The 16,825-nt window shown below is 31.8% G+C and overlaps 1 protein-coding gene across 2 annotated transcripts; it reads left to right on the forward strand.

Annotated features, from left to right (window-relative positions):
- The first annotated feature begins 798 nt into the window (after positions 1–798).
- On the forward strand, positions 799–13,940 carry LOC113854671 (protein TAB2 homolog, chloroplastic). Of its 2 annotated transcripts, XR_003502788.1 has the most exons (7): positions 819–1,368; positions 1,756–1,825; positions 2,650–2,821; positions 3,074–3,214; positions 4,199–4,366; positions 7,652–7,799; positions 13,768–13,940. XR_003502788.1 is itself a non-coding variant. In XM_027485817.1 (5 exons), exons 1-5 carry the CDS (start codon positions 881–883, stop codon positions 4,456–4,458), a joined length of 1,131 nt encoding a protein of 376 aa, XP_027341618.1. In that variant the 5' UTR covers positions 799–880; the 3' UTR covers positions 4,459–4,589. The 2 variants fall into 2 exon arrangements, 1 of the variants encoding a protein (XP_027341618.1); XM_027485817.1 differs by lacking the exons at positions 7,652–7,799; positions 13,768–13,940 and having other exon boundaries at positions 799–1,368; positions 4,199–4,589.
- Positions 13,941–16,825: the final 2,885 nt, after the last annotated feature.

A 16,825-nucleotide genomic window follows, 5' to 3' on the forward strand; every position in this document is an offset into this window, starting at 1 on the left:
AAAGAAAAAAGAAGATAACAAATGAAAGAGGAATGTTGGAGAATGTAAAGAGTAGTGAAATTAATTAAAATGTAATCTATTATTTATGGTCTTTGATTTTAAGTTAGTTATGTAGTAAAATTAACAAACAATTACATAAAATGTTAGAAATATTTGGTCTAATATGCGATAGATGTTAGCCTCAAGGTTCTAAGTATAGTGTGAGACAATTTCCTAAAATTTAAAATAACTTTTGAAATAAGCTTGGGTTCATAAATTCATATAAAAGTAAGAATATTGTTAACCTAATCATAAAAAAAAAAGAGAAAAAAAAAGAAGATAATAAAAGAGAAAAAGACGTTAAGAGATGTAAAACAATATTGGAGCTAATTTAATTATAATATATTAATTATGGTACTAAGTTTTCATGTAATAATATTGTGAAATTAACTTATAATAATTGTTCTAATACGTGTAAGACTTTGTCTTTAAAATTTTATTTGTAGTGCAAAATACTTTTTTAAGATTTAACATACACTTTTAAGATAAATCTGGGTTCATTAATTAATAAAAAAAATAAAAATAGTATTAACTTAATTATCAAAAAAAAAAAAAGAAGATAATGGAAAAGAGCGGGAGAGGGAGAGAGAGAGAGAGAGAAGCATGTATTTTTGTTGACTTTTACATTTTTTCATTAAAAAAATTTTGTAACAAAAACTTGACAACAGGCCGAACAAAAGCTGAAAAAAAACAAAACTAACCCAATGGCATAGAGGCCCAACAGAGGGGGGATAATATTATCGTTACCATAACTGAAACATGTGGCAGTGGATAACTACCTCAACCACACACAAACCTCTGTTTCTCAAAAAAACACTCATCACTTACACATACCATAGCCATGACAACTCTGAGCTTCAACCCTGCAAGAATCAGAACCCCAACATTCAAACACTCCAAACTCTCCTCTTCATCTAAACCCATCACAATTTCATGCACCATTTCCTCCAACAACCTACGAAACCACCCAAAACTGCTTCGCTTTCGAACCAATTCGGTGTCTGAAAGCTCGTTGTCGATCCAGAAAGAAGCACCTGAAGAGGTTGTCGAAGACGAAGAAGACGACCCAACTGCCGAACTATGCTATGTTGACCCAGCAATCGACCCTGAAAGCATCACAGAGTGGGAACTTGACTTCTGTTCAAGACCCATTCTCGATGACAGAGGGAAGAAGATTTGGGAACTTGTTGTCTGTGACAAAACGCTGTCGTTGCAGTATACTAAGTATTTTCCAAATAATGTCATTAATAGCATTACTCTGAAGGAAGCTATTGCTGGTATTAGTAATGACTTGGGTGTCCCATTGCCTCAAAACATTCGCTTCTTTAGGTAATTTAACTAAAGACTTAAACATGGTTTTAGTGTTTAAAAATATAATTGTATTTTATTTGTAGTTTTTTCTTATAAATTTTAAAAAATTACCCCTTATTATCATAATCATATCACATGAGTGACTATTTTGGAGTGGCAAGTGACATAACATGTTGGATATATGTCACATTTTTAATAAATGATGGCAGAAACAATTTTAAAAATTATAATTTATGAAAATTAAAAATTAAAAAAAGAATTAGGGGATTAATACTAAATTTAGTCATACTGAAAACATATTTTAACCTTGACAAAATATCTTGGTTTACTGGCATGCGTGAGTGTGGTATTATTAATAACACATTTGAGTAAGAAATATTGATTAAGTGTTTTGTTGCTTTGTAGGTCACAGATGAAGACAATTATTACAAAAGCTTGTAATGAGCTTCGCATAGCGCCTGTTCCTAGTAAACGGGTGAGTATGGTTAATTGTCCATTTTTTGTTTGGTACTGTGGTTTTGAAATTTCATTGTTTAGGAGAGAACTATAGGCTTCCCTGCTGGTAGAATTTAGGTAGTTTGATGAATGAAGATTGAGAGTGTATGAGACATTATTCAGCTATAAACCAACTGGTGAATTGTGATCTTATAATGTGATGTGACTGACAAAGCTTGATTCGAAAAGCTTAACTTGTTGGTGAAGTTGCCGATAATAGGTTTCATATAATGGAATTAGAATGTGTCTGTGTACTCTAATCAACTTATGAAGGGATGAAGTAGTTAGTGTTGGCTTTATGTTTGGATATGGTGACTGGAATCGAATGGAGAAGAATGGAGTGGAATAAGTTACCATTTTATTATTTGGATATTTTTATGATGGAATGTGAAAAAAGAGTGGTTCCATCTCATATCTCAAATTGGAATTGGAATATCATTCCATTAATTTCTATGAAAAGAGTGGTTCCATCCTATTTTAAACAATCCAAATAATGGACACTAATATCATTCCATCCATTTCTATGTATCCAAAATAAGCGCACATAAAAACTTTTCTTGTTTCTTTTTCCATCTTAAATTGTGGCATATTTTATTGTTGATTATGGGACATGCGCCGCAGCATATGTTATTGACAAAAATGAAAGATTGAGACTTGAGAATCTTCTGGAGTGCATGAGATTTCCATTCATGTGATGACTCTATTGCCAGGGAATCTTAGATTTGTAATGACTCAATGAGTTCATACATCCTAGTAAGAAGTGCCAGTGCATATATTTTATGAGGTCCGTCTGATCCTTTTCAGTGCGTGACATTAATTCTGTGGCTAGGGGAGCGCTATGAGACCGTTTATCGGAAGCATCCTGGATTTCAAGAAGGATCCAAACCTCTTTTGGCAGTAGATAATCCTTTTCCAACAGAACTTCCAGATGATCTTTATGGAGAAAAGTGGGCATTTGTCCAATTACCTTACTCAGGTATAGACACAGAAGCTTTGGTGTAATTTGTTTTACAATTGCTTGAATAAAATGATATCCTTCTCATGGTCTCAGACACATGGTTTTCTTACTTTGTTGATGCTAGTTTAAATTTTAGATACTAGCTTACATAAAATATAATGATCTCATTCTTATCATTTTTAGGACAAGATGATTAACATGTATGTTTACTACTTTAAGTTGTTCTCCTAGGATAGATACCTCTCTAACTTTCAGTAACTTATTTTGAAGCTGTTCGAGAGGAGGTGTCATCCTTCAAGGCAGGATTTCGTGGTGCTGGGTTAGATCTTGATTTATTGGGTCTTGAAATTGATGACAAGACATTGATCCCAGGATTGGCTGTTGCTTCTTCTCGTGCTACGGAATTGGCAGGTACAGAAGTGCAGATTTTCATATCTTCTTCATATATATTAATTTTATGTCCCTCTCAACACACTCTTTCTATTATTTCATTAAGAATTACCTAAGTTTAAAGTGAGTTTTATGCATGGAATCTATTATTTAAAGAGGTAGTGACTATCTGTCCAATCTGATATCAAGCAATTTGATATGTTACTGGAATATGTTGCCCTACAGCATTAAGATTTCCTCTACTTGAATAACAATGCATAGATAGGTCCATCTCAAAGCCATACTACAAGGTTGTTGAATTATTACCTGTCTTGAGCTAAGACAGTGTGAAGCACAGAACTGCAATTGCTGCTGTTCTTGTCATACACTTTAACGCACTAGAGTGCATTCAGTTTTACAAATTTTATCTGAACAATTTGCTTGGTAAGCAAAACTCTGGCCCTAGTATATATACACAGTAATATATATATATATATATATATATACACAAAAAATCTGGATTGGTGTCACGGTCCTGAGATTGGTGAATAAGTAAGACTAAAGTATTATTTGGATTGGCACAGCTTTTTTGGACTTCTTTTTTGAATCTCCTCTAAGGCTTTGTTTGAGAGTTTGGAGGGGAGGGAGGGGAATGGTTTAAAGGGGGAAGAAGGGGAAGGAAAGGGAGGGGGAAGGAGAAGGATGTTAAACTCCTCCCTTGTTTGGATGTTTAATATTGAGAGGGGAGGGTGATGGGGGTTTAATTATATAAATGATATTATATTATTATGGGGAATGCACCTTGGCTGTTAACTTCTACTTAATATCTTAAATATTAATGAATATAAGAATGGTGTGAACTTGGTTCACCAAACATTTTTTATGCTGCAAAGCTTTTGTATACTTGATGCGCCATATCATCACTAACATGCCTTGTATAATTGTAAATTTCTTTTATCCAAGAAACTTGTGTTCTAAATTCTCCTTGTAATTTAGTAAACCTCCACTTACCTTTTGTTGTCACAGCTTTGATAAATGAAGTGGAGGCTTGTGCTGTGGAAGCAGATGCTGCTCGTGGTCGATTGATTCTTTCTGTTGGAATTTCTACTCGGTATGTATATTCCACCTATAAGAAAACACCTGTGACAACAAGTGAAAGTGAAGGATGGGAAGCAGCTAAGGAAGCTTGTGGAGGTTTGCATTTCCTTGCCATCCAAAAAAACTTAGATTCTGAAGATTGTGCTGGCTTCTTTCTTTTACTAGACTTGCCATTTCCACCTGTATAATCATACAAATGATTATGGTTCAATATTCACTGAACAAAAAAAAATATATTATATTAGAATTATTAGATTCATGAAGTTTTTCTTTGACCCCAAAATCAATTGCTACCTAAAGTGACCAAGTAATTTTTTGCAGCATTACCATTCTCAACGTACTAGATCTAGATTTTAGCATTCCTTTTAATGATCTAAGCTAGGAGAGTATTGAACTATAGTCTAAAAAGAAAAATTAAGGTATAAAGGTCAACATGCTATTGATTCTTTTGCATTTTTATTGGCTGAGTGGAAATGTCTGGTGGACAGCCAAAACAATTTCAGGTTGGAGAGAGCGGTATCAAGAAAAATATACAAGGAAGGGAACAAAATGAATAAACTTTACATAATTATATTAGTAAATTACAATATTACATATTTATTTAAACAAAAAAATTAATCTATATATATATATAGCATTTTAAGAAATTCTGGGAGAGGATTTAAACGTTTTGTTACATCTCAAAAACTTCTTTAAAAACTACATTTTGATTTAAGACAAATTATCATCTTGATCTAAAATCAATGTTTTCAACGATTGTTTTTTTTCATGGCTGAATGTAATTGGACAGATATATGCAAATCCTCGTTGTGAAAAAATGTATTACAAATAGTATATGCATATACATAGTATTGAACTAATCATAATGCGGTTCATATTTAAATTAGAATAATTTATTATATATTATAAATTATATATATTTGATAATTAAGCCAATAATCATTGAATTCTCGTTAATTTCCCATAAAATATATATTTGTATTTCATATCCATTGTCAAATAAATATATAACAAACTTAGTAAAATTTAAATAAGATTTAACAATATTTTGCCATTTTCTTATATTTAAAAAAAAACTTTTTTGAATATCATACATAAAATTGGAATGACTTCTCATTTTTATCTAAATTTAATATTTTTAAGTTTTCTTTCTCACTTACTCTTGAAAAAACAACATATAATTAATCATGAGAGAGTTTTGACCTTGCTATGTAAAGACAATCTTAAAAAATGTTTATTCTTAACTTTTATTGATAGTCGTTGCAACATAAAAAGTTAAAAGAAATTGTTTTTTTTTAATTAAAAGGCAATTCCAAATTTGAAGAAACTTAATTATTTTTAGAATAAAATATTTTTTAAGTAATATTTTTTCTTGTTTCAATAACTATAATTATATTTCTTTCTAATTTATTAACAATCAATGTAATTTCATTATATAATTTATTTGTTTAATCTATATTTCTCAAAAACATGATAAGAATATTTATCTTAAAAAATAATCTATGGTTTAAAATTTTTGAACACTTAATTTTATTAAAAAATTTAATTGTAAACTAATCATTTGATTTGACATTTTTATTAGATAAACAAGTTGAATAAGAATTTAAGTATTATTTTATTTTAAAGACATTAAAGATAAAATAAATTTATTTACTTTCTTAACACATTTTCATTAAATAAACAAGTTGAATAAGAATTTAGATATTATTTTTCTTTTAAAGATATAAAGATAAAATAAATTCATTTCTTCCTTAGCATTTTTTAAAGTAAGCATTAATGTTGCCATCTTTTACTAAAAGAAAAAATAAAATAAATATAAATTTTCACTAAATTTAAATATGCAAAGTCAATTAAAAGCTTCTAAACTATTATCTGTTTCAAAAACAAAGAACTCATTTGAATTTTAATTTCTCCATCCCAAGTTATAGAATTTAATATGCAACAAACTTTATTTCATTTATATTATTAGCATTGACGTTAACAATCTCATATTTTTTTTTTTTAGTTTTAGATTCATGCGAAAATAAATAAATAATCACGATTAACTATGTTATTTCTCAAAATATAGTCCTGTATTGGGTAATCTACGAAACACTGTGTATTAAATTTGAGTTTATAACGAGAATATCTTCCTTATTATGTCATATCCTTTCTCTTATATTAAATATTTAGTTTTTTAAAATTTTTATTCTTTTCAAATTCTAATTCTTTGTTTTAATTTTAATTTGATTTAAAATTTAAATCTTGATCAACTGAATTTTCAGATTATGATATATATTTTAGACAAACTAAATTTCTTGTATAATAATATTTTAATTTAATTTTCAAATTTTTAATTTAATCTTAATTTAAACTTTAAACTATTATATTCTTCCTTAATTTTAAAATATTCTTTAATTTAATCATATTTAACATAATTTAATATTATTATTAATGATGAAAAACAATGTACTCTTTTCAGTTTATAAAATTTAAAAATAGTCATACAATATATATTTTTATTTAAAAACATTTGAATTTAATAATACCTTCATGGTGCATAAAATTACTCAAAAATGTATATAATTTTTTAAGGGAAAATAATAATAGTTTTCCAATTTAAATATACAATTGAAAATTAAAATATTTGAATGGTCAAATTTTAATGATTAAAAACATATTTCAATTATAAGTGATATAAATAGAATAAATACATAGATTTTTTATTTTTTAATTAACTAAAGTATCTTTTCATGTGATTCCTTTTTAAAGAGATAGGAAATTAAATTTACATGAATATAGTAAGTTTTGTTTGGGCTAATTTTTTCTTTTTCTTTTTTCTCTCCTAGTATAAAAATGAAGTGAACTATAAGTATACTAATAACTAAGTTAAAGAATTAAAGTATTCATTTTATTTTATAGTTGAATTTTAAAATTTTGAAACTATATGAATTATAGTAGCTAATTCATACTAAATAATTGAATTCAAATATAAAATATATTTGCATTTCAAAGTTCTATTAAATTCTAGTAGTGTAACGTATTCTATGAATAATATAAAAATAAAAAATACTCTTTCAATCAAATAAATATTTGAACAATTCTCATATTCATATTTTCAAAATTATTAAAAATTAAAAAATATAAAATAAAAAGAAATTGCCCACATTGAACTTAAAAAAAATTGTTTACTTTAGTAACTTGTCCAAGGATTAATATAAAAATAATAAATAAATTATTTATTACACATGGGAGAAAAATTTACAATAGCAGCTGTGGAAAACTGCGAAGGTAAGAGGCTGAAAGAAAATATGAATGTCATGTTGCTGCAAAAGTATAATGGTGACAAAAAATATAGTGTGCAATTCACTTATCACTATATTCATCATTTCCTTATTGCAGGTAGTAGTTTGGAGCTACATCTAGTGCAGACCTTACGCAAGATTTGGGCCGAGGAAGGTAGTAGTATTCTTTTGGCGTCTATTGCTTAATGTAGCTCCGGTGCAGAAAAACTTGACCAATCGTAGATTGATCATTCCCTCAGAAGCTTGTGAGTTGTGTGATACTGAAGATAAGGACATATTGCATTTTTTTTCTGCATTGGTGTCTTCCTAAAACTGTGGTACATGGTATTTGAATGATTTCACTACTACAAAATCTGCACATATAGACGGATTTTAAAATCCGTCTATGATATATTTTACTATTTTTGTTATTTTTTGTTTATATACATGATTATTCTTGCCTGTTCTTGATTATCACAATTTATAAACATAAGAAAAACTACAAAATTAAATTTAAAAATTCAAAAATGATTTATAAAATGTAAAATTTAAATGTCATTACAAATGAAGACAAAAACATCCAAATAAATAATGTTAAAAATAAAATACAAGTGTTCATCACGAATAATCTGTATGATCATCATCTGAAGGAGTATCATCATCAGTAGACAAGAAGTCGGAAGAGGAATGATGCATGGAGCTGAAAACTGGTGGTGCTGGAGCTGGTGGAGGAGGAGGAAGAGGTGTGGAGGTACTTGCTCTCATGAGCTCAAAATATGCATGCATTTGTTGCATCTGCATATGTTGTTGCTCCATCTGCTGCTGGACTTCCCTTTGCATCATCAATGTCACCTTCTACTCTATCTTCTTCTCCATTTTCTTTGCTCACTTCTTCTTCCATGCACTTTCTTTGCTCTTCCACATCTCCTCATTCTACTTCTGGAGTTCTTCATTGAGGGCATGGACTTGAGTGCAGACCATGTCCTCCACTTCCTCAGGTGCAAGAGAATGAGCATTTCCAGTGACAGATGCAGAGAACATGGAGTCTGCAAAGCGACCCCCCATGCCATAAATCTGACCTTTATAAAGGTTACCCACTGTCTGTGACCACATAGCATCCTCATCAACTGACTCTGGATCCTGAGAAGATGTCTCCTCAAGCCTTTGAACATAGTCATCCTACAGTTCAGTTTAGATAATTAGATATTAGTTTGGAGAATTATTTAATAAATTACTAATAATAACATATAGTATCAATAAGAATGACTTACATATGTGGCTTGAGATTATGTATCAACTCATAGGTTTTTGCCTCCCCTACGAGTGTGTGTCTCCTTGAACAACTCTCCATGCGTAGGTGGCCTCTTCAACGACTTCTCCTGCAATTCTAATTAAATCACAATCTCAAATATGAAATTATAGATAGAGTAAAATGAATTTTAAAATTATATACCAAGTTTGTCGTAGTGTGAGCCAAAGTTATAGAGTCACCAGTATGCAGTGATCCCCCCTTATTAGATGCCTTATTTGTCTTGTTCTTTATATGTACCCCAATACTCCTGCAAGGTATGAAGAAAGTTGGGTGCTATCCAATTAGTAGTATAAAGGTCCTGACGAGCCTATGTATACATTTGTCTTAGTCACTTTCCAGTACGACTTTTCTAGGCCTTGAAAATCATCTTTTCATCTTGGGGGGAATGGAGAAGTTGCTCTACATAAACACAATTTCATTAGAAGAGGTACAAACAGTCATATGTAATTATACTTAGTTAAAATTAATACACTATTATTACCTTCCAATCTTTGAACCATTCCATCTTTGTATCCTTCGACACCTTTGCAAAACTTGTGTAAGGCACATCAAACATCTTCTTAATGGTATTTGTGACCTGGTGGAGACCTTTCTGTGGTGGTATCCAACTGATAACACGATAAAATAAAATAATTATTATAACATTCACATAAAGTACACAATGTTAGACATACTTTAAAGGAAACTTACCAAGTGGCCTATCACATCTCAAAGTTTCTAACAATCTCGATGATGCCTGGGTTTGTGATGATTGTTGCCCACTTATAGCTGAGACAGTAGTGAATCCCTCTCCTATACCTTGTGTAGAAGGTGACTGTGTGGCCTGTGTAGTAGGCGGTGCAGAGTGTGAAACTCGTTGTATTGGAGGGAGAAGAGCAATATACCCAGGATTAGACACCATGATAAATTGCTCCTGCTCCCTAACCTAGAAAGTCTGCACTATAGCTAGTGTAGAAGTCAAAGCGGGAGCGGTGGATGAAGGAGTGTTACCACGATCAGGATGCTGAGTAACACCCTTCTTACCTTTACCTGCCATATCTGAATCAAATACAATATATGTTTAGAGACGAATACCATAATCTTTATAAATTATGGTTAATATTGGTGATAACTCAAAATAAATAATCATAGAAACATAGTAAATTGACAAACCTACTTAATTTACCTCATTTACTCTTATAGTTCAAGACTACCTTCATCATCACTTGATGAAATGTCATCCATAAATCCTTCCTCCTCATCTTTAGTCATGTCATCCATTTCATTATTTCTTAAAGCTTGGGGAGGAGGGTCAATTATTTCAATTTCATTCAAAGGAGAAGATAAAATTGGAGGGACAATAGTGTTTATTACTACATGTAAAAGGATTGAGTCATCAATTTGATATGCATCTTCATCACTTTTAATTCGACCCCTTGGTTTAATTTTTATTACAATCCTCCAACTTTTATTACATTTTGTAGGGTAAGATAAGAAATATACTTGTCTTGCATTTTGTGCAATGATGAAGGGGTCAAAGCCTCTATATCTTTTGATATCGTAAATCTCAATTACATTGTAATAGTTATGTTTACGTGTCCTTGTTGGGCGTATTGGATCAAATCATTCACACTTGAATAAGACAATTCTTTTTATGGTTTCACCATCATATTCAAGTTCAACTATTTCATTAAGTTTTCCATACCAATCACAGTCACCATCACTTGAATTTCCTCTCACACTAACCTTACTATTATCTGTTTTTCTCCCTTTACATGATTCAATGGTTTGGAATTTATATCTGTTAACATAGTAAATTGGCCAACAATATGCTTTATTTTTTGGACCTCTGGACAGGTTTTATAGGTCAATATCTGTGATATCATTACTAGGATCACACACCTACACATACCATTAAATATGTCAATTGATTGAATAATATTAATATTAAAAAGTTGATAAACTAAAATGTTCGGAAAATTCCATGACGTACATCACTTTTGAACCATGATAGAAAATGATTAATGCATTCGTCACCATATAATTATTCAAAATATCTGTAAACATTGCAACATCATTAATTAGATTTGAATAACCATGATTGGGAAAAGTCATTAAAGTAATCATAAGTCACTTACATTCTAAATGGTTGAACTTCATCACAATTTAATAAGATGTACAAATGTGCAGCATCTGATTCATCACCGAAGATCCATCGTTCTTCGTATTTCCTATATACACGACCTAGTTGGTTGAATATAGATAAAGTTGGATCATTACTGCTTTCTCCCCAACATCATTTCGACCAACCCAAGTCCTCCTTGATTGAACATGAGGTTTAAAATAATATGTCCAAAAATTTGATGTCTCCTTTGATATATATGCCTGACATATGGATCCTTTCATTTAAGCTCTATTTTTCACAGTCCTTTTGAACTCTCTGATTTCTCGTTCAAACGGATACATCCACCTATATTGTACTGGTCCACATACATGTGCTTCATACACTAAGTGTATAGGCAAGTGCTCTATGGAGTCAAAGAAATCAGGGGAAAGTATTCTCTCTAATTTGCACAAAATCACAGGAATATTATTCTCCATCACTAATAGGTCTTCAACCCTAAGAGTATGTGAACACAGGTCCCTAAAGTACTCACTTAACTAAGTCAATGGCTTCCAAACATGGTCAGGTAGTTCCCTAAATGCAGCAGGTAGAAGACACTCCATGAATATGTGGCAATCATGACTTTTCATCCTAAAAAATATTCCTTGTTCAACATTCACACAACGACCGCGGTTTGAAGCATAATTTTCAGGTATTTTCAAGTCCTTCACCCACTTACACATCTTGTCTTTGTGATAAAGTCAGAGTGTAACTTGTTTTTGCCTTTGACCATCGACCATCTGCAAGTTGTTGTAACCTCAACTCTGGATGCCTACAATATTCTTCTAAATCTTGCCTTGCCTTTACATTATCTTTAGTTCGATCAGTGTCCATTACAGTATTCATGATATTGTCAAATACATTTTTTTTTCCATATGCATCACATCTAAACAATGGCGAACTAAGTTATCCTTTCAATATGGGAGCTTCTAGAATCTACTTTGTTTGGTCCAATTATGTGTTATCCCATACCCAGGAAACCTAATGGATTTTCCTACTTCTATTATTTTTGGCAAGTGTCTAACTCTATCCCATATTTGATCACCATTTAAACAGACGGGAGGGTCCTCATTCTCAATAGTTACTTTTCTAAATTTGTAGGCTTAGCGCTTATAAGGATTTTACATATCTAAAAATCTCCTATGGCAATCAAACTATGAATTTTTTCCTCCATGTTTCAAAGTAAATGCCTTTGTATCCTCCATACAAATTGGGTGTAATACCCTGAATTTTTGTAATATTAATTATTGTATTTATATAAATCTAAATGCATATATGTGTGTGTTGACTTACTTGATAATGATGTTTATGTGTATTAAGTGTATGGATGTGTGTATGCATGACTAGATAAGGCTGAAATGGGCTAAGTGCCTAAGTACAAGGTGTAATATTAGGCTGTTCTCGCTGCAGTGAGAGGATTCTCGCTGTAGCGAGAGGGCCTGCGAGGAAGAACCAGAACTGTCGCCTTCTCGTTGTAGCAAGAGACGTTTCGCTTTAGCGATAGAGTGATAGTTTGGGGTGCATTTCTAGGTGCAGTCTCGCTGTAGTGAGATTCTATAGAAACCAGGGTGCAGTTTCGTCTGATATTTTTGCTGTAGCGTGAGGGCGTGTCGCTGCAACTCGCTGTAGCGAGAGTGTCGCGACCAAAAAAAGATGTAAAGGGGGTTAGGGTTCGGGGAGATTTATTTCTCCATCTCCCTTCAAAATTCCTTTGATCCTCTCGTTTCCAAAGCCCTATTCCACCGATTAATTGCCTCCAAAGCCGTTCGGGAGCTTGATTGAAGGTTGAATCCGTGTGGGAAACACTTGGATGTGAGTTTTAATGGTTAGGGTTCTGTTTCTCATCCCCATTTCTCTGTTTCCCGGTTTCTTGGAGTTTTCATGGAGTTCTTCCATGTGTTTTAGGCTAAAATCTGTATAGGGAGCACGTCCGTTGTCAAATCCGATTGTGTGTCTTCAATCCGAGGTAAGGCAGACTCTATCCTACTCTTTTGTGCATGAATTGTTGATATTCTACTGAATATTGTGTTGTGGCTGAGTTAGTGGGTAAGAAATTGTTGAGAAATGTAATGTGGGCCATGTGCCGTGATATGTGAACATTATGTGTGTTGATATGAAATTGATGGATTTAGATTATATGTAAATGTTGTGTGATAGAATGAGTATGGCCACTTGTGCCATATATTTGAATGAATATTGTGAAAATGTGGGCCCAAGGACCGTGTAATATAAACGATAATTGTAGGCTGCGTGCCATGTATTGTGAATTGAATATAAGTTGTGTGCCGTGTGCAAGCATGAATATTACGTGCATGAATGAAATGTATGTGAATGAGGCGTGTAGCACTGTTGTAATGTGTTGTGAATGATTCAGCGATACACTGGGGGTGTGAAAGATTAGAACGGTAGAAATACCTTTGGGAGGAGAGAGTGGTGGTGACACCGACTGTGGAACGGATGCAGCCCGGGCCACACACTCTTTTTCTGACTAGACCTCTGACCATTGTCTTTGCTGAGCGACCCGTGATTGCCCACGTGGTATCCGTGAGGCGGAGGTAACCGGCGACCATTCATGGTGTAAATCTGTGATCATAGTGCCACAATAAATGTGGCTGGCGTGCATATGAATGTGTTTATAAATTGTACTTATAGATGTGAAATGCTGCTTGTGATTGTGTTTGTTTTAATGTGTTGAAAATGTTCTGGAGGTGAGACTCTACGTTGATTGTGTGTTTTTGGGTAGTGTTGTAGAATACTCACCCTTACATTCATTTTTCAGGTAATCAAGACAGTCAGCACCGGACTCAGTGAAAGGACGGATGGACTGTTATAGGCTTAGATTTTATTTTTAAATTGTTGTAATTAAACTAGTCCTGTAGCAGTTATTTGATATTAATTTGTAACCCTTCACTTATTTCAAAATCTTTTATGAAAAATTTAGTTATCCGATTTGCGAAATTATTATTTAATTGAAATTAAATTCAAGGTGTTACATTGGGCATACTAATTTCCTTTGAGTCATCCATCCAGACAACATTTCATAAGCAGAAAAATCATTTATCGTCCATATCAGTGCTGCCTTCATATTAAAATTTTGCTTCCTTGATAGGTTATAAGTTACTACACCCTCACACCATAACTTAAAATTTTGCTTCCTTGATAGGTTATAAGTTACTACACCCTCACACCATAACTCTTTCAACTCATCAATCAAAGGTTGAAGGTATACATCAATTTTAGCCTTTAGATTTTCTAGACCAGGAATTATACAAGTCAAGAACAAATATAGATTTTTCATGCTCATTTTGGGAGGAAGATTAAAAGGTGTAATCACAATAAGCCAACAAGAATATGGTTTATTAAATTGATTGTTTGAAGTGAACCCATCAGCACATAATCCTAACCTTACATTTCTAGGATCATATGCAAACTCAGGATACACTTGATCAAAATATTGTCAAGCCTCAACATGAGATGTATGAGTCATTATCCTATCACTCCTTTTATTTTCAGCATGTCACGCATGTAAGAAGCTGAACTTATAGATTCATACAACCTTTTTAGCCTAGGAATTAAAGGCAAATAATGCATTCTAGTTTGCGGTACATCTTTATATTTATCACTTCTACCACATCTTCTTGGTTTAAACCTAGGCTCTCCACAGAATTTGCAATTTGTCAAAATAAAATCATCTTTGTAATACAGCATGCAGTCTTTCAAACAATAATCAATTTTGACTTCTTTTAATCCAAGTTTGGAAACTAATTCTTTTGCTTGGTAAAAGTCTTTTAGGATTGAGTCAGGTTGGGGACTAAACTCACTAATTAATATAGCTCATTGATCAAATAAACTCTGACTTTGATTGCCTTTTGACTTTATGCTTAACATTCTTACTGCTAAAGATAACTCTGAATGCGCACACTCATCCTATAAAGGCTTATTTGTTGCCTCTAAAACATTAAAAAACTTTGCAGCCTCTCTATTAAGTTCTTGTTCAACTTTAAAATCACAAAAAACTCCAAATTCAAGACTAACATCATAAACCATTTCTTGATAATGACTATTGCTTTCTTCTCAACTTACATTACCTACATCCTCACCTGATTGCAATATATTTGAATTGCCTACTTGATTTGTCACATTAACTACTTCCCCATGCTCAGTCCATATCTAATAATCATGTTTAAATTCAAACTTATACAAATCATACCTAATTGAATCAATATTCAAAAACTTTCTACACTTGCACTTAGAACATGGACATTTAACTTTTTGGTTGGTGATGAATTGCTGCGAATTACAACAAGCACGTATGAATTCCTTTACACCCTCAAAGAATTTTAGGTTTTATTCTCTCCCAACTTGGGTGCACCTATCATACATCTACTGACGATTTCTAAAAAACATCTGAATCAAGAACTATATAAACCTAATAAAAATACACAATGTTGTATCAACCTTCTATTATACATTACACAAATTTTTAATATAAATTTTGGCATAATCTCCCCTAATACATGTTAATTTCCTTACGTTTGTTTACCACTTTTTTACAAAAATCAAAATTTTTACCACACATAACTAATATATTATATGACAATATATATTAATCAATGCATAAAACACAAACACATCACAATCCTAAACCGTTCAAAAGCACATCCCTTTGTAACTCCACAACATGCATATTCTACAAACTCCACAAACATAAACAATCTCACAATATACAATAATCAGGTTCGGAGAAAGACCTCTACGCCCCTCCCCCAATCATACAATCTTCAATCCTATAACTCTATCTTAGAAATTTTAAATCTCTAAAATACATCAAAAATAAAAATAAAAACTAAACCGATAAAAAGTTAGAGTATCGTACCAGGAACACAATGATGCAAATTATCTTTCAAATGAATGCTTTTATCACTCGCAAAGGCAAAAAAACTGAAGCTCTTAGAGAGAGGCAGAGAGAGAGAGGCGAGAAAGGAAATTATGCAAAATGAGAAAGAAGGAGGAGGCGCGGTTTTATGTGTTTCTCACATTACAGATAAAAAAATCCATTTGTAAATGGATTTATCCATCTATAAATTTGTCAAATACAGTTACAAACAAAAAAATCTGTCTGTAAATTGTCAAATGAAAAGTCGGTAAAAATGGTAATATTTACAGACAGATTTTCTCATCTGTAACTCCTACTCCAAAATTTCTTTCCATTTTCAAATTACAGACAGAAAATTTCATTTGTAATTCCTCTCTATAATACTTCGCATCAAATGGCGGGTCAACTACATACGACTATTACATATGGAACAAACATATTTTTTAGAAAATTTAAAAATAATAAAAAACCAAAAATTTGTCTGTATTACAGATGGATTTGACTGTCTGTAAATAGTATTTTTCTAGTAGTGTTTGGTGTCAATTTATGTTTACGTGAAAATTTGCACGAGACTTAACTAAGCATGTGTGGAATCCAATGTGAAAAAAAGAAATAGAGGGGAGTTGTAATGATATGATTTGCAGCAGCATACTCTTCAATAACAGTATGTTAAATGTTAGTAAAATGTTTGATTCTATTAAGTATCGTACTTAAAAATGGCTTGCAACTAGGCCTTTAGGAAGATTAATTGTATTTGTGAATTAGATTAATAATCTCTTAATATGTATTGTTAATTTCCTTTAGAGTTGTAATAGGTTAGAGTACTCTTTATACTCTAAATTTATTCTTAATAAAATATGGATGTTTAGAGAAAAAAAATTCATTTATTGCAATGTATTAAAAAATTTTAAATTTTTATAATTTAATTTATTATAAAATTATTTTATCTGTAAAAAAAAAT

Source organism: Abrus precatorius, unplaced genomic scaffold (genome assembly GCF_003935025.1).
Source record: "Abrus precatorius isolate BTA unplaced genomic scaffold, Abrus_2018 Scaffold11, whole genome shotgun sequence".
NCBI lineage: Eukaryota > Viridiplantae > Streptophyta > Magnoliopsida > Fabales > Fabaceae > Abrus > Abrus precatorius.

Coding starts and splice junctions, on each gene's coding strand:
- LOC113854671 (XM_027485817.1), top strand. CDS start 881: ATGACAACTCTGAGCTTCAACCCTGCAAGAATCAGAACCCCAACATTC. Junction 2,822..3,073: donor TGTCCAATTACCTTACTCAG/GTATAGACACAG, acceptor CTTATTTTGAAG/CTGTTCGAGAGGAGGTGTCA. Junction 3,215..4,198: donor TCGTGCTACGGAATTGGCAG/GTACAGAAGTGC, acceptor TTGTTGTCACAG/CTTTGATAAATGAAGTGGAG.